This window comes from Ptiloglossa arizonensis, chromosome 2 (genome assembly GCF_051014685.1).
Source record: "Ptiloglossa arizonensis isolate GNS036 chromosome 2, iyPtiAriz1_principal, whole genome shotgun sequence".
Classification (NCBI taxonomy): Eukaryota; Metazoa; Arthropoda; class Insecta; order Hymenoptera; family Colletidae; genus Ptiloglossa; species Ptiloglossa arizonensis.
In genome coordinates, this window is record NC_135049.1 from 6,464,910 (window position 1) to 6,483,415 (window position 18,506).

Here is an 18,506-nt window from a genome sequence, read left to right on the forward strand (position 1 = left end):
TAAAGTGACATTTAATTACACAAAACTTCATTTTCAAACAAATAAATATTAAAGATTCATAAGTTACGCGAACACTTGTACACGATTTGTTGCAAAAATAACCGAACTTGTTAGAATTAACACAACATGGACTACTTTCACGAAAGAATGTTTATTTCATTCAAAATACATTCCTCCTGCAGCGATGCAACGATTTGCACGGTCAAGTAATGCATTGAATGGTTACTGTATACCCTTTCGTGGATTTTCCTAGCCCCATATGCGACAATTCTGTTCATTCGCAGTGTTTTTGGCGGGCATACGATTTCGAGGGGACCGATTACGAAGTTTTCGAATCGTTCGAATCTTTCGTCAATTCCTTTCATCGTTTCTGACTTCAGTCGTCACTGCCAACTCGAAACCAAAGTCAAAAATAGAGAACAGGTAGCTTCAGGAGCAAAAGATACGGTAGAAAGATGTACGAATAATGAGCAACATCTTTGAAAGAAATGCAGCAAAAAGGAACATTGGTAAATCAATTAAAAGATTCGAGGAAATCCTCGTCGAGGTACCAAACACTCGATCCGAGTGGCTTCGAGTAATCCCGCTTGTCCCTGAATTCATTTGCCTGACCTCTTCTCATCACGTTTCATCGTCGAATCAAAGAATCTTAATGGTAATGCTGTCGATTGGCCCATTTACCAGGTCTTCCGTCCACGGATTTCGCTTCACGAAAGGACATCGTACTCCATCGTCCTTCTCTTTCTTTTACTTTCTTTTTACCTTCTCACCGTGCCGCATTCTCGAAAAGAGGACCGTACTGATTGGAAGGCTAATCACGCGCTACTCTCCATTACATTAATTAAAACTTAACTCTCAACTTTGTCTGGCTACCACCGGCTGTCTTGTCCTCTTTCAACTTTCCCCACCTCTTTCCTGCCGCTTGCTCGTTTTGTCTCCGGTAGTTCTACATCAGTGGCTGTCAACTTTCTTTTCTCATTTACATATCAACGAGAACGTCAAGTTCCTATTAGCATTGTACCGTGTTATGAGCGCTGTTCGATCGAGTTTCTAACTGCTTGTCATTAACTTCGTTCAATTTCACAGTTTGTAACATTTTTATTCCTCTAATTTATTAATCCCTTTAGGATCTTTACTTCGATCACTTAAGCGCCGCGGCTGAATTAATTCGGATAAACGAATTGAACCGTGATTAGTAATTGAAATAATAGAGAGAAAAATAGAAGGGGGAACTTAAAATTTAAAGCAGATATTTTCAATAGTGTTTTCGAAACTGCCTTCGAATATTGAAAAAATGGAACGAAAGAACGCTGTTATTTATAATTGACTATTGAAGAAAAACTCGGCAAAAAATTGGTTAAAGTCTTTCAATTTTGCGAGTAACATGGAATTCTTTAATCTGTACGATTTTTAAATTCGTAATTTTCTAATTCATTGGTATTCTAATTGTACTATTTTTCAGTTTCAAAAATTTCTAATTTTTTAATTTCCTAATTTTCTATGTTGCTAGATTTGAGTTGGACATTTTCCCTTCTTCATCGTTATGGTGAATGAAATCATTAAGTAAATGAAAAATATAAGAATCTAGTAAGTTTTCAGTTTCTTGAATATCGAAGTTTAATTATCTTAATTTTCTAAATTGCTAATCTCCAATTTCTTAATTATCACATTCTTACCGTTAGCTTCTTAACTGTCCATTTTCTTTATACAACAATTTCCTTTAATTTATTATTTCATGTCTTCTCCAATTTTTCTTTGTGTATGCAATATTGGAATATTCGTGCGCTAACACAATATTTATATTTACTCATGAATAGATTAATTACTGAAATATCATCACATGATATTTTGTTTATCATCGCTTTTCAAAGTTAGTGTTCATAAAGTTCCCTAGAATGATGTAAATTGTTAACTAAAATGAAGCAATTAATTTAATGTAATTATAATATTACGAACGTGTAATATTCATTACCATTTCGTAGCGATGAAAGTAAATTATCTTTTAATTTACTTAAAAGAGAATGCTCATCTCACTGATAAAATTGAAATAAAATTCGTCAAATGTTGTAACAAAATTAAAGAATACTCTTAATAGCAGTAATGTAAGTAATTTCAAAAAATTTCCTTTGAAGGGTCTAATTTATTTTATTTTAAAAGGTGAACTTTCAATTAACTTTTATCAGAGTAGCATTACAGTGACATTCTTCCGAGCAATATTAAATGTAGAACTTTATCGATCAATATTTCCACCTAAGAAAATGTCTATCCTTAAATAACTACTTCTATTAATATTAATATGAAATCTGAACAACTTGAGTTGTTAATATTTTTAGGGTGTAATGCATACTTCCTCTAATGTACATTTAAATAAAACAATCTAGTAAATATTTGTCGAATTGAATTTTACAAGTTGCTTATTTTTAAGTTCTATCGGTATTGTAAAAAACGAGTTTTACGATCAGGAGATCGGATAATCTGGGAATCACATAATCGAGGGACTAGTGTACATTTCTTAAAATCCTTTCTAAAAAGATTACGTTCATCCAGAATCAATCATTTTTTAATACCAAAAATAATTATTCAATCAAATATTCCGAAATTAAAACTTTCATCGTTTTCTTGTAGACATATGGCGTACCATAATATACATATTTACGAAAAGTTAAAAAAGGGGATGAAAATTTCATAAACGATAATTTGATTTTTACAATCTCGAAACAAAATTTAGAGAACTCCTCCAACATACTGTCAAAGATATTCTTTCAAAATTGTTTCAATATTTTTTCTTCTCCATTTTGTAATGACATTAGGATGTCGTTCGAAATGTGAAATTCGCCAAGAGGTATAAATACAAACGGAGAATCATGAAAATTCCGGGCACAATTTCAAGTTTGTCCATGCGATAAAAGTTAGCGATCGAATTAGACACGAATTCCAGTGACGTTCGTTTCAATCGTTGGTGAAAAGTACGTCGACAGTGAGTCTCGTGAAATCAGCCTCGAGAATCGACCAAACGAGAGGGAATTTCGGTTCGCGTGAAACCCGCCGACCTTCCGCCAAGTTTCCGGTGCATTTACAGACCGTGCGACGAGACACTGAAAATTAACCATTTGAATGCTATGAACGCTTACAAGCCTTCAGTCAACCAGTGCATTGCGCGCGGTTCACGTTTATAGGCGTTCGTTGAATGCGACTAACAAATATCTTGATACCAAAAACGTTAAGCATCTCGTCGCTAAACGTGATACTGTACCAGTCTTGAAGGAGAATTTTATGTAAATAATTAATATAATAAGTAGAAAACTAAAATGAAATTTTTCATTTTTGACTTGAACAATATTTACTTAAATAACGCCGAAAATCATTCATTTGTTACATATTATTTGAAAATAAGTTATTTTTTTTTTAAATATCAGAGGTAATAAATGATTAGTTTTCTAGTTCTTATTTTTGAAGAATAACGACGTAAAGAATGTGTTAAGCTAATCGTACAGAATAGAATTTGCGAAAGTAAAGATATAGAAGACGAACGACTAAATTATAAGTATATTTAGATAGTAATTCATTAGGTTTGTTCTTTATAATTTTATTCCTAGCAACTAAGTGCTAGGTTAAATTCAGAAAATCAAAAGTTTCGAGAATTTGAAATAAGAACAAAGCTATGAATTTAAAAGTAAGAGAATTAAAATGTGAGATAAGTTAGAACGACAAAAGGAATTACTGTTACAGTCAAGATGACGTCCAGAGAGCAAATTCCATGAAACGAAAGAGATTATCGGTACACAATATATCCATTTTGGCTCGCTCTTATCACTTTATCTCGTGAACTATCCTTTGGTCGTTAGACGTTATCTGTTCCATGGCAGAAAGCAACGATACTGGCAAAATAGAATTTTCGTAAAGTGCATAAGACGATCTCCTAACGTTTTCTCATTCTTCTTCACTTGGATATTAAGGTCACTCTGGAATATAAGAATCTCACGGAAGAAAGATAAAACGAAACGGAATAAAGGATCCTCATCTCAGGCACGTCTTATCGTTGATTGTACTACTTTGCTCGAGTATCATTCTGCGCCTGAAGGTTTCACGCGCCAAAAGAACAAATAAATGAAATTCTGATAATATTATATAATTCGGGCTACTTCTTTTATATTGGCGCGGTTTAAGATCAAAAATTTCCTGGGCCCGTTTTAGAAAACTTTTAAGTAAAACAATATTAATGAAGAATTCCTTTAAAGGGACAAAAATTTATCCAAGAGCAAGTTTAAATAAAAAAGAAAAAAGTTTTCTACAATGGAACAGAATTTTAACCCTTGCAATATCCGAATAGTCATCCCAATGTTTCGTAACTTTAATTTACTTACGTAAATAATTCTTATTGTATTTCGCCTAACCTCTTTTCCCTTATCGCATCGAAAGTATCGTGTACATCATAGGAAATATCCAAATTTTACCACATATTATGTGCTTCGGCTTCAATTTAAGATGAAAGAAGAAAGCTTGATCATTTTTCACATTTTCTTGCAAAATGAAAAAACATGAAAATTTTACGTTTCGCAAACATGCAAAAATGTAGGTTCTCTTAATAGTTTGACTCATTATTTTCTGGTGGTGTGTTTCATTTTCTGTTTTTAACTTTCGGAGCAATTCATTTTACAGAACCTTACACTTCCTTCTTGTCTCATCATAATATTTTTCCTCTCGCAGCGAACAATATGGTCCTGAAAAGCTTTCGTACCATCAAAAACAATCTCTTTAGAATTATCACGATAACTGGGTCACACTCTACAATATGATTCTTCTTTTTTCTTTCGCGACCTCGTGGGCCCCAAGGGAGGTTCTATACTGTTCTAGTATGAGAAATATTGCCCTGCACGAACCTCTATAGTCGTGGCAAAAAATGTACCACACCCGGCACATCTTCACCTAATCTAAAAAGAACTTGACTTAGCATAAACAAGCTAACCAAGCACATCTTGACTTGATTTGACATAACCTGACCGATCCTTTAACGGGGGATACCACCCAGACGAGTGAAAAAATCGAATTTTTTAAATTATTTTTTAAAGTTTGAAGAGTGCAGAATATTATGTTAAAAAGATATTTTGAAATTCAAACAGTTAGCGAAGTTGCAGCGATGAATAAACTTGTTTTACGTTTTTCTCCATATTTTTCAACATGACTGACACGAAATCTCTGGAACTACACATCCAATTTATTTCAAATTCGATAGAGATATTCTGCATAGAATATTCTAGAACGTAGCGTATGATTTTTTAAATGTGTTAATTATTTAATTTTTCATAAACATTTAAACTCGTTTCTTGAATAAAAGTGATTGTTTTTTCTTCAAACTTCGACCATTTCTACAATTATTAAAATTTTCGAAAAATCTTACGTTATATTTTAGACAATAGTCTCTAATTTACGAATCGAGAACATTTTTTTATTTTAAATCTTCCAGTTCTTGTCAACTGTGGCTGCCAACAATGTTTCACCAGAAGAGGTTCTGAGTTTAGCGAACAACTTCGCCATTTTGTACGGACTTTTACTTTCGAAAAATTGTAAAATGAAGCTGAAAGTTGTATTTATATTCTCCAAAAAAGACAACATTTTTCATTTGATAACTACTTAGGAAAAAAGTTCGTCAAATTTACCCATTTTTGGAAAACGATCCCCTGTTAAACGGAGCCTCTTTAGCCAGCCGTATTAGAAAAGTTGTATTTATATTCTCCAAAAAAAGACTACACTTTTCATTTAGTAACAAGTTGGGGAAAAAAATTCGCCAAATTTACCCATTTTTGGAAAACGATCCCTACTTAAACGAAGCCTCTTTAGCCAGCCGTATTAGAAAAGTTTACCGGAATTGTTAAAGAGGTTTAAAGTGGTGACGGGTATCCCGTTTCACGAAAGAAAACGGAATTTCTGAGAGAGGCGTTCTCATCGCCGGTTGCAGCTTATCACTGATCGCGGCAGCTTAGAGCGATTTTGAACGGAATACGCTCTAAGTTTCGTCACGATAGCTGGTCGGACGAAAGGTAGCGATGTGCGTAGATACTGTCTCCTCGTATGGCAACGAGTGCTCTTTCTGCGAAATTGGATTTCGGCCGCGACGTAAGTTGCGGATAACGAGTACTTGGATTTAGAGATTTCGTGCGGCGAGGAAGCGGAATCCGCGTAAAATCGATACCCGTCGAAACGTATTCCCGCCGTAGGGCGAACAGGCTCGATCCTCCTGGGAAGAATTCATTTCCTGCTTTGCGTGTAATGTTTGCCGCCTTTGGTATCGGGAAATAGTCGGTAAAACGAAGTCGAATTTTGCGGAAGTATTTGTAAATAGACGCTCGAACGCGACAGCGATCGAGAATTTGTATTGTCCGGTGAAATGGGAGAAGAAATTTTTGATCGTGGCAACCAACTAGTGAACAAACCAGCGATTCTAATCGTTTCGTGATACCGACAGAACGATTTCAACTCGTACGACGCTTAACAGTGCTTCCGTTCAGTTTCGTCGACATTTCGTATTCGAATTTCTAGTCGTTCTAATTGCACGTTGAATTTATAATAAAAAAATTTATTATCTAGAAATTTGTTCCCCCGTGTGGCAGAGAAATCGATTCATCGCCCGAGGTTAGACTGAAATTTTCAAACAATGAAAATGGAAAAGCACACTTTTTCAAAATTCCAAACCAGTACTACCCGTTCCTCGTCACAGAATTATTGCTCGATTAAAAAGAGTTCTCTGCCCAACGCTTTGTTGCAGCTCAATCCTCGAAACCCAATTAATTTTGTTTGAACGGTGCTTTTTCCAATTTAGCTCGGTATGCCTCACCCTCTGACCAACTCTGCTATTCGCGCACTCGCTGTGTACTTTTTACAAGAAGTAAAATTAAAATGTGACATACTTCGTAGCCCCGGTATGTAGGGTGCTTTTCAAATAGATGAAAATACAAAAACTTTTTATATTTAACAACAAACTTTCGAAGCTTTAGGTTCTTTTGATAAACTCAGCTCGTTTTCCAATCATTCTAATGAAGATTTTGGCTGATTTCTTGTTGCTTAGTGCACTTTCTGGATATTTTCTTTCGTGATTACTGTTCTTGGACAGTTTGAGCCATTATCGTTGTTAATGTATTTCCGATCCGCCTTAAATTGTTTATGCCACTGGTAAACTACAGTATGAAATAAATAGTTACCACCGTACATTTTCCGTAACGATTGATGAATTTCGGTGAAGCTTTAACCGAGTTTAAAACAAAATTTGATATTGACCCTTTGCTCGAAGCTCGTTTTGCAAATATTCGCAATACGCGTAACATGTGTTTGTAACGTTTTCATAGGCCATTGTTGTAAAAGTTCAGACTGTAATATTTAGTTTACTAATAATTCGCAGGGATCTCACGTACCTAGTAATACAATGATTTAACTCTATGAGAATGACGAACAGTGTCATGTGCTTTTCTCGATTCTCTGCTGGTGACTGACTGTAGAAAACCTAAAAAAGACAGTAATGGCCTGACCCAGACCTAACAACCCTATTGGAAAAATGAACACAGTCCCCGAAACCTAACCCAGACCGTTAGCCACTAACACGTATCACTGCTTAGGTCATAGTTGCGTTTCTTCCAATAGCCACAATTGTATAAAATCGCTCGGACCAACAATGATAGAAGACGCGGAAACACGAATGTTCTTTGTGTTCCTAGCCGTCCGTCTAGTTGTTCCAATCACAAAACAAGAGACGCAAGTTTCGTGTTCGCCAGATTTGTACGTGGTTAACGTTTACCGATGTTGACTCTGCAAGATTGTACATCGGTACCGCTCACCGAAATCAATTACGATCAATCTAACTAACTCCCAACGAAACAATTCCATCCCAGCTTGAGCAACAATATTACGAGTCCACGAACCGGAACAATTTCGGATCCCCGTTCCTTGCGAAATTGAATCATTGAAAAACAGTGAAACACTTTCTCCCCGATCCCTTCTTCAATCTACCCCAAACTGAAATAACTCGAATACCCTCACAACGGAGGTATTAACATTCATCGTAATACCACAGCGCGTGATGTACAATCGGTGCTCCAGGTATCTACAAATTCAACCCCCTCGTGGAAATCGTCCTTGGATCTCGAAACCTCCCTCTACCGATCCCCCATCCGTCTACCTCCGGAATTTCAGGAGGAAACGTTTTATACGCTACTCTCCGGTTGGCACGTCGCCCCGTGGTGCTTTGTCAGTGGGAGAGACGAAGAGGAAGGAGGAGGGCAAGAAAGGAAGGGTGCAGTTAATTAATAAAAGCTCGAACGAGGCGATGCGAGGAGAAGGGGTGCCTTGTCGGCTGTCTCGGATAAAGGGATGAAATACGATCCGTGCATCGCTTCATATCGGACAGAACCGATATCTCACTTGCAATTCAAACGAGACTCACGTGTCATAAATGAGGAACTTGTCGTCTTCTTTGTCGATGCAGCCACCCTTGCTGGTCATGCTGGATCCGTTCACAGTCACCAGCTCCTGATTTCCCGATTGGAACCAACGGCCTTTCCACTCCGCCGGAAATTCGCAGCCTGGAACACAGAGACACACCGGCTACGGTCGGGAATTTTACATTTTTTTAATCTGGTCGGTCGCGGTCGATAAATAAAGGCGCGGCATATAATCTGTCGATAGAGAATATTCAAAGCGGGAAATGGGCGGGATGGGTAGGGAGGACGGTGGGGCCGAACTCGGCTCTTGTAAAGACCGCTCGATCGAGTCTTTTGTGGGGATAACGCAAAGTTTCAACAACAGTTGTGTTCCGTTGTCATCTTTTTTTTTTTTTTTTTGTTCACGGTGACTGGCCTATATCGGTAAAAGCAAGTTCGTTTTTTGTTTCTCTTTTTTCCCTTTTGGAAACGTGGATGATATTAGCTGTGACGGTGTAAATTGATTTTGCGAAAATAGCGTAGGAATATGAGAGCACGGAGAGCTGATAACGGAAACGTTTGCCTTTATTAAGAATATATATTACGGTAGACCGTTGAAATACAGGGTGTCCCAATCATCATCGGTCGATTTGAATTTCCCGCTGTTTTTAAAACTTCAAACCGATTAACCTGAAACTTGACATATGTCAACTGGACAGACGGGAAATTAATCGTGGAAAAGCACACGGTGAAAGAACGGGTGAAAATTATTTGGGCGTATTACGATAAATTGCGATCTTTAACCCTAACGATTCGGGAACTTCGTAATTATTTCTCTCGAAATCATGTGGTCTGTAAAAAAAAACCGAGGTGGCCATTTCGAAAATATCTTATTTCATTATTAACTCCCAATTTTAAATAAAAAAAATATCAAGATTGCTTAAACCGTTTGAGTTTTATTCAAAAAGTAAATCGACCGGTGATGATTGGGACACCCTCTATAAGTAAACTTCATTGAAAAGTACACGATGAGTCACTCGTCGCAGAATGACATGATTGTAAATGCGACTCGTCGGTCACACACGTTCTCACAGACAAACAATAAACAATAATTTTGGGTGATTGCAACTCTCAACGAAACGTTTCTAATCAGATAGTGTAGTACGAAATTTACTAGGATTAGTATGAAGTAAAATAACGTAAACTTTAATTCATAAAAAAAAAAAGAAACAAAATGGTATATAAAAAGAAGTTTCCGATCGTGGCTCGAATAATTAGCTGAGAAATGAATGAATAGTGTAATAATTTTCTGTTTCATGGTAAAACAAGTCAACAGTGTGCAATACAATATTTAAACGATATAAAATTGATAATAATTGAGTTTCCAAGGCAGGAGATTAGTCAAAGAAAAATTGCAGAAATTATAGAGTGTAGTTAAAACACACCTGGTGATTTAAAAAAGAAGTATAACGAAATAAGAAGAATAGTGAACCACGAAAAATGCAGTCGTACTGTTGCAACTAAACGAGATGGCAGAAAATTGAGTAAAATTGTCAAAAATATGAAACGAGAAACTTTGAAAGAGATAAATAAATACAGGGCTCAAAAAGTTTCTGACCGTACTTTAGAAATAAATTAAACGAGATGGATTTTCATTTCGAAATGTTAGAATGAAAAAGCAGACAAGGAAATGTTTACAATGGTATCAAAAACGTGCAAATTGGACATTGGAAGATTGACACAAAGTAACATTCAGCAACGAATCACGTGTACGTATTGTACCGGAGGATGACGTAGAAACATTTTTTTGGCGAAAATTGGACAAAAAGTTTTACAACATTTGTTTATTGTTTAAACAAAAGTATCCACGATCTCGTTTAATGTGGAACTAAATCACAGAGAAAAGAGATGAAAAGGAATGTGTTTTCTATCAAAATATTAATACAAGAACATACATATATTCATGTTTTAGAACATTTTTTAATTGTAAGTACAAAAAATTTCTATGAAAATTCTTCAAATTTTATTGTTAACGAAAAAAAGCACAAAACAAAAAAGAATTCCATAAACTACGAGATTATCATGAGAAGATATTTTATCTACGCATTGTACCTGCAAACTTCATTCAACTTTAATGCTACAAATTAATAAAGTAGATATGCGTTCACAAGGAAACATAATATTAATATCTAAAGTAATTTCTACATAAATTTGAAGGAATACATTCGATGGGAAACTTTCGTCCAGGATTTTTAACAATCGAAAATTTGTTTCAACGTAATATTTTCTTTTTCTCTTGTCTCGTTTGGATAATAAAAATTTGTACTATTCATTTTACACTAATCCCTCTTCAATTTCTCACCAGTTTTAAGTATATATAACAATATTTTATATTCTAAAACACAAATATTTTTAATAAATTTCGTATTAGTGTGACTGACTGAAAACGTTTTGTCAGAGTTTGTATTTCAAAATACCTGTAGCATTGGTGTTTGTGATAACAGTTGGAACTTTAAAAACTCGTCTCGAATCGTTCGACTGTTGAGTAATAAACGTGTCTCGAATGCTTTCAGCAGACTGTTGTTTACTCCTCGCAACGATTGGAGAACGACTGTGTTTGTTCTGGAACTGACCTACTGAATTTTCGCAACGATAGTACCACGGGTCCGGTGACGAATATTTCGAGGTTTTTCGAATGCGATTGGCCCTTCAATTTCCTGGACCAAGAAGACCGACATTTTCTTCGAGACAAATCTTATGGAACGATTTGCTAATTAAAAGGACAAATTTCTAAATTCAACCGCGCCATTGTTGGAACTGACTTGTCAGGTGAACGATTTATTATTTTTTTTTATGCCATTCGTATTCAATCATTACCTTGCAAATATCTTAACTACAGGACAATATACAACATGGTGCACTCGTTGATAAAATTAAAAAATCACACGTAAAAATTGTTTACTGTCGGAAGAAAATTTCTACAAATGCTCGTTTCATTTAGTTAATTGCCAATATGTATAAAATATCGGTACAAAATCCTTGTGGTTAATTATGAATTCGAAATAAAATATTTCACTAGCTTATATTTTTTTAAATGTTAGGAATAAGGATGGTACAATTGATTTTTTAACTTTTACATCGGTTCTTCTCACAGACGTGCACTTGCTACGATATTTACTGTTGGAAGCAAATAAAAAATCTGTTTCACAAACTTGCATCTGTAAGAGTGTTCAAGATGGCATCGAGAGTTGGAATTTTGGAGGGCAGTTTCATCCCTTAAATTTGAATTAGCACGGCTGAAAAAAGATACATATTCCTGTATGTTTAAACCTACACTGACATAATCTTCCACAAGCTCCGAAAGAAGCTATTTTGAGTCTCTAAAAATTGTTTCCAATGATCTCGTAGTTTCTTCAACAAACAATACCACATGTACCAAATACACGATAAAAGATTGTTCAAACTATATTCTCTTTAAAATGAAAATCAACAACTTATATTGTGTCCCTTCCTCATCGAATTCATATCATTAAATAAGTAAAGAAAATTCTTGAACTTATTATACTTACTAAATAAAAAGGTAGCAATGTAAACTAAATTAAAGGCAAAAGTAAGGTAACGTTTTCAACTAAACTTTCTCTATACTGAAGATAATTTGAAATTTTGAATTGGAAACGTTATATACTAAAATGTTTGAACCGACTAGCGATTCAAGAAATACTTTGCTCATACGTTAGGTCGAGCATTGTATTCAAGTGAGCGAAGGTTTCGATCGTTTTCGAGTGCATTGTCCAGAGATACACGGAAATAAACCACTACTAGTAACTGTTAAAATAGACCGATGATCAGCGCTAGATATTATTCGACCAAGTGAAAATAAGTCCCCAAAGAAGCCATCTTGAGCCTCGAGCGTCGATGCTCGATCCAAAAGCACTCGATGCAAGGTCATGCGGAAATTGTTTCCAAAAATCTCGCAGTTTCCATTTGTAAATCGTTCGGAAACGAGTTGTTCCGCTCAACGAGACCCGCGTTCATCCATTCATCCAGAAATAGAATGGGGTTGGGTAGGAGATGGAGAACGAGGAGCCTTCCTTTCGTTTCGGCCGCAAATCATCTTAATGCACGCGAACCGTGGCGAATCCGTGGGGCTAAGAGCAATAATATCCTCCATCTGCACCACCTTGCAATAACCCTGGAGTAATCGCGGAAACAAAAATATAGGGAAGGATTGCGTACCTCACCGCGAGCATATCTCAGCGTCGCCAAGAAATCGCTAGAAAATTCCAGCTCGGCCAGGATTTCGAAACACTCGAACTTATTAAACAGAAAATGCTTCCAACAAGTAAATGCTTAATCGCGACATCTCTTCCCTGTAATCCCCGCCGCTACAGGTAGAAACGTGGATGGTTCCTCGAGACAAGATGGCAAGATGGCGGTGGAGGTGGGGGATGCGGAATTGACGTTCCTAGGAACTCGTTGCTCGCCACCTTCTTCCCGCTTGATAATCCGATCTCTCTAAGGAGATTCTCCATTTTTACAAGCTCGTTTCAGTCCACGCCGCCGAGGGCATTTGAAATATTCGAGGAATCCCGGATTTCTGCTGCTCGGATGAAAGAGAGACGGTAGGGGTAAAGGGGGGGGCTCGGGCCGAGAGAAAACATGGTTTAACGAGAACCAGGGACGGAGTCCGTGATCCCGGGTGCCCTGCAAATTCGTTCCAATTGTTTAAAAGTACGGAAACGGGTTCGCAGAAGCTCCTGCACGTCTTCGAAGACGATTGTTCCTCGGTCCTGGGTTCAGCGAACCGTGCCACGCTTCCGTCGACCATTATCGTCATTACTTTATAACATCGTGGCCCCTCTGGCATGTATTTTCTTGAGAGCATCTCGTGTCCCCAGATCGACCAGGGGGCGTGTTTCTCGTCGCTTGAATCGCAACGCTTGCGGTTTCCAATTTTCTTTTTTTTTTTCTTTTTCGTCCTTTTCGAGGCAACTTTCTCGCTTTACAGGGTGTCCCAATCATCGCCGATCGATTTGAATTTCGCGCTATTTTTCAAGCCTCGAACCGATTCGTCTGAAACTCGACACGTGTTATCTGGACAAACGGGAGAGTAATCGTGGAAAAGTACACGGTGACCAAACGGGTGACAATTATTTAGACGTATTACGAAAGATCGCGATCTTTAACGGGAACATCGTAATCATTTCTCTCGAAATCATGCGGTCTGTAAGAAAAGCCGAGGTAACTATTTGGAAGATATCTTATTCCATTATTAACTCCCAAATTTGTACTTTTACATAGGAAACAAGTAACGAGATTACGTAGGCCATGTGAATTTTATTCGAAAAGTAAATCGACCGGTGACGATTGGGACACCTTGTACTCTCAATACGGAAACGTTTATGGTTCGAGAGAAGGCACGTGTCACTGATAATTTGCGAGTATCGTACACCGTCGATAATGCACGGAGAACGGATTTTTGCTCTTGCAAGTTCTTTCTATTTATTTATTCATTTATATTAAACGATTAGATGCCTTGTATATTTATCTAATACGTATAAATTTACGTGTATGCGCAGTAAAAAGAATGAAACGAAAAGAAATGTAAAATAAAATTAAAAAGTTGAACACCTACATCCAATTTCACGTCCGTTGATTTGCAACGATTTAAATGCCATTTGTATTGCAACCGCGAGCTTTCTAAACGCCCCTCGTATATTGCAATCAACCCATAAACGAATAATAAATTTTCATTTCCAACTAAAAAGACAATAATACGTAAGAATTAATCCGCGAGTAAATCCCTGGAAATGCAAGGACTCGCTTCCACCGTTTCCTTCAACCCTAATTATTTCCTCCTACAACCCGAGATAAACGGACCGCACTTAGCCCGCGGCGAAGAATCCCAAAAAGCAAAGAAAATCATCGTCTCTCGAGGTAATCCGAACCACCCAGTCTACCATCTCTACTAGCCGTGTATGATGTTTTCCACGCGCGCGCATTCGACGCTAGCAGCGAGGAAAGTTGTGAAACAGAAACGAGGGGACAGAGGTCTGGAAGAAGGTAGCCACGATATAATTAGCAGAAATTGGAGTTAGGTCAGAAAGCAAAGTTATTGAGAATGGAGAGGTACAATTTTGACGGTGCACGGGAAGGCTACCATTCCGTGCTAATAGTTTGGCTTTTTCCCCGGGTACTATTAATATAATTATTAATTAATTACTGCTCCCCAAACCTCCTCGAGTTACCCTCTCGCCGTTTCGTCGAGGAAGCTTAAAAGGACAAGAAAACCGAAGGTAAGTTCGGGGAAAGCAATGCCTTCTCTTTTAATAATATAACTCGTATTTACGTAGTGTAAAAAGTGTCAATCGTTACCGGTCGATTTAGCTTTCGAATAAAACTCAAACGGTTTAAGTATTCTTGATATTTGTTTTCTTATTTAAAAGTACAAACTTGGGAGTTAATAAGGGAATAAGATATCTTCCAAATAGCCGCCTGGAAATTTTTACAGACCACCAATCTTCTACTAAAGTTTTTCGTACCACTGATCAAACTTAGCGAATACAGTAAGAATAGTATGCGAATGTTCAACATTTCTATACGTTGTATAATTCGTTTTTGTCGCAAGGAAATCATTATTAAATTAAAATTATACTATTTCTTTTTTCCAACATATTTCCAGTGTGTGAAAAATACACCATACGAAGAATTCTATGTACAATACTCTATATAAAGAACACTCTAATATCTATAAAGTCCTAAGATTTATAATCCGACATTTTTCTGATTTCAAACATACCCAGAACTTAAAAATTGTACACGCGTTAGAAGTTTGCAAATATTAAATTTTCAATATTAGATTTGGAACCTTTTCCAGCTGAATCATACTGAGCTGCTCGTGAGTGTTCAACATAAATTCCCAATATATGTTTCTTATATTACATTTCATTTTACGTTCGATACTTAAATCATTTCCTCGAGAACATGCACTAATTGTGAGTAAAGTACTCAAATAAATAAAACATTATAGGCTTCTATCGCAACCTCTCTCACTCGCTTCTCTGTGCTCCTTTCAGTTTCCTCTTCAAAAAGCTTACGTTGTTCAAAGCTACTCTTTATCATCCCAAAATCAACTAAAAATTGATTTTGTCAGATTCTGCAGGACCAATTCATACGAGACTCTTTCATCGCTAAAAGCTGTTCTGCCCTCGTATAAGCTATCTTTCCTTTTCTATAAAAGTTCCATCTGGTCTTCTTTACCCCTTGGCAAGGTTTCTTTAATCTACTTTTATTTTTCCAGAATCGTTTCCCCAGGGTCCGATTCTTCTACCAAGGATCGAAACACATATAAAGACATTAAGCGGACAGTGCGTGTTCCATAGTTTTTAGTACAAACTCCTCCATCCCCCCTTATCGTTGAAATAATTACACGAAGCGTGTCCTGTAATTGCAGATCTCTATGGAGTCGTAAAACTGTAGACAATGCATGCGATTCATTCTGAGTTGGTTTCAAGGGAAAGTTCAGGGAGAGGATATTCCTGGAAGGTGTTGCGACGATGTTAGTAATTTTCAGCACGTGATATGGTCGTTGGTTTCCGACAATCTGCCCCGATAAATAGGACTGGAGGGACGACAGTTGTCTCATTTAGTATTGGGACGTAATTGTGCTATAATCGTTTGTCCGTAGACTATTGACTTTTCGTTCAGTTTGAAGGGCTAGGAACATTGATCCATTAAGGTTACAAAGTCGAAGTCTTGGGTATTAAATTGGGGAGCTCACGGAACAGGAATGAAAAATTTCTCCTATTGACGTAAGAAGAAATTGACATTATTAAATGAAAATAACCCCCAACGAATAACTTTAAATTAGTGTAGAAATGATTCTTCGATTTATTTTTCAAACTAATTTAATTTCAACGTCCCTATAACGTTCTTCATAAATTTCTATTTGATTTTATATGTATTTACCTCGAATATTTATACTCGTACAGAGTGTTCCAATCATTACCGTTCGATTTGAAGTTCGCGCTATTTTTCAAACGTCAAACCGATTAAACTGAAACTCGACATACGTCGTCTGGACAGATGGGAAATTAATCACGATGGGAAATTAGAAGAAGCAAGTATCAAGATTACTTTGAGCATTACTCGAAACGCAAATCGACCGTTGATGATTTAGACACCCGATCCTAGGTAATCTTCATTGAAGCTGTTCGACAAACCACTCGATTTTCCCTAGTTTTTCGATCTACTCGTGACCATCGCGTGGAATATTAAAACACGTAAAGTCTGCGGCTGTTTGTAAATCACATTCTTCGTTGGTCGAGCGAGAAGCAACGAAACCAAATCCCGAGAAGATTCGGATTCGCGAGTGGCGTTGCCAGACAAATCAATCCCTCGTCAGAGCCATTAAAAAATGGATTATCGAAGAGCGAAATTACCAATTTCCACTTAGCCCGGGAATTATTGAAAAAGCTTGGACACGCACCAACGATTTTCAGGTTAAGGCTCCATTTAACCCAGTCCTCTCCGCCGGTTAATTCGATTTTTATGTATACCCGTGAACCCTACACATCCTCCAACGTCTCTCCCGCCTGCTCCCCTGAAAATGATTGGGTTTCAGGCGGAAATAACTTGATTAAAATAATCTATCACCCGAGCAGTGACAAGGGTGATTGGCTATCTGAGTTAAATATGATGGAGCGACCACTTTTCCATACGCACACCTGCCATGGCGATGTCTGCGTCTCTGTCTACCCCTTTCCTAGCTCTCTCGCAGTCGATTTCATACACATACTTTCTCTCTCTCTCTCTCTCTCTCTCTCTCTCTCTCTCTCTCTCTCTCTCTCTCTCTCTCTCTCTCTCTCTCTCTCTCTACCTATCTGTCTCCCTGTCGCGTCTCTCAGTATCGACAGAGGCAAATTGATTGGTAATATGTGGTCACCGGTCGTCCGCCTATCTCCGTGACATTTACCAACGGAAATGCCTCGTTTTTCCGATATCCGAGCCCGAAAGAGCCGTTGAAAGGGCTTTTACTGGAGGAAATGAATATTACACCGGTAGGTACCGTAACCGGGCACCGGGACCAGGTAATATTACAGACACAGGGGTTGCATGGATACGAGTGGAAGTCAACAGGGTTGGGTCGCTGCCTCGATATGTGTTGAGCAAATGTGTCGTATGAGATTCGGATCGAAATCTCGCGATATACGGGGTGTCGTAATGGACAAACCTATGTGGTATATTCGCCATGTCTTTTTGAACTAAAAGTAACAGATACTCTATGGGACTATTGTTACTTAACGAGTTGTTCCAAGAATCAAACGTTTCGTTTATTAAGGAAGGTTGCCCAATTTGGATCACTTTGCACAATTTTAATCATACGTGGAAAATTTGTTAGGTTGGAAGAAAAATTAATCGGTCGTTATGTACGTATGTCTTTGATTAACATAAGTTGATTTTTTAAACAAGATTACACAAACTTGGAAAAAATTGGAAATTGGAAAAGTGTAATAGATGGAATTTAGTTTCTATAGTGGATAAATGGTACTCTGCTTGGACCACTCAGTATGCGATAGAAACAATCTAATTTTCTTACGAAAAATTACGAGAAAATAGGAATATAAAACAAATCAAAGAATATTGAGCAATTTATTTAATTTAGATCTATTTTAGATAACGATTGATTGGCTCCTGATATACAGAAAACGAAATATTAGCATTCATCGAAGCATAAAAACGAGATCCACGAAGAATTTTTTATTATTTAAATTTATGTTACTCTTTACTGCAATGAAACTGTCCAGACGCAAGTAACAGTTAACGGTCCAAAGTAGATAACTTTAACAAATGACTGGAAACACGTGTCGCAAGTTTAATTCTAGACTAGAGTTTTAAACGATGACACTATCATATAGATGAATGAATGGGCTTTCTAAGGATACAGTGTAATGATTAATTACTTGCAGCGAAATGACTAAAGACCTTTCGATCTGTTAGCAAGCATTCCATCGTTAACTAACACAACGCTATCACTAACTGTCCAAATTTCTCTCGGAACAAATTGAGTAGTTTCACTCACTTACCAATGTAGGCAAC

General features: G+C 37.1%; 1 protein-coding gene across 5 annotated transcripts in view; it reads right to left on the reverse strand.

The window, feature by feature from the left end:
• LOC143154849 (uncharacterized) overlaps positions 1-18,506 on the reverse strand; it is a 575,162-nt gene that overhangs the window by 110,351 nt on the left and 446,305 nt on the right. For all 5 annotated transcript variants that reach the window (XM_076326866.1, XM_076326865.1, XM_076326868.1 and 2 more), the window contains one exon: positions 8,432-8,570. In XM_076326866.1, coding sequence (XP_076182981.1) covers positions 8,432-8,570 — 139 coding nt within the window. The remainder of the gene's footprint in view (positions 1-8,431; positions 8,571-18,506) is intronic.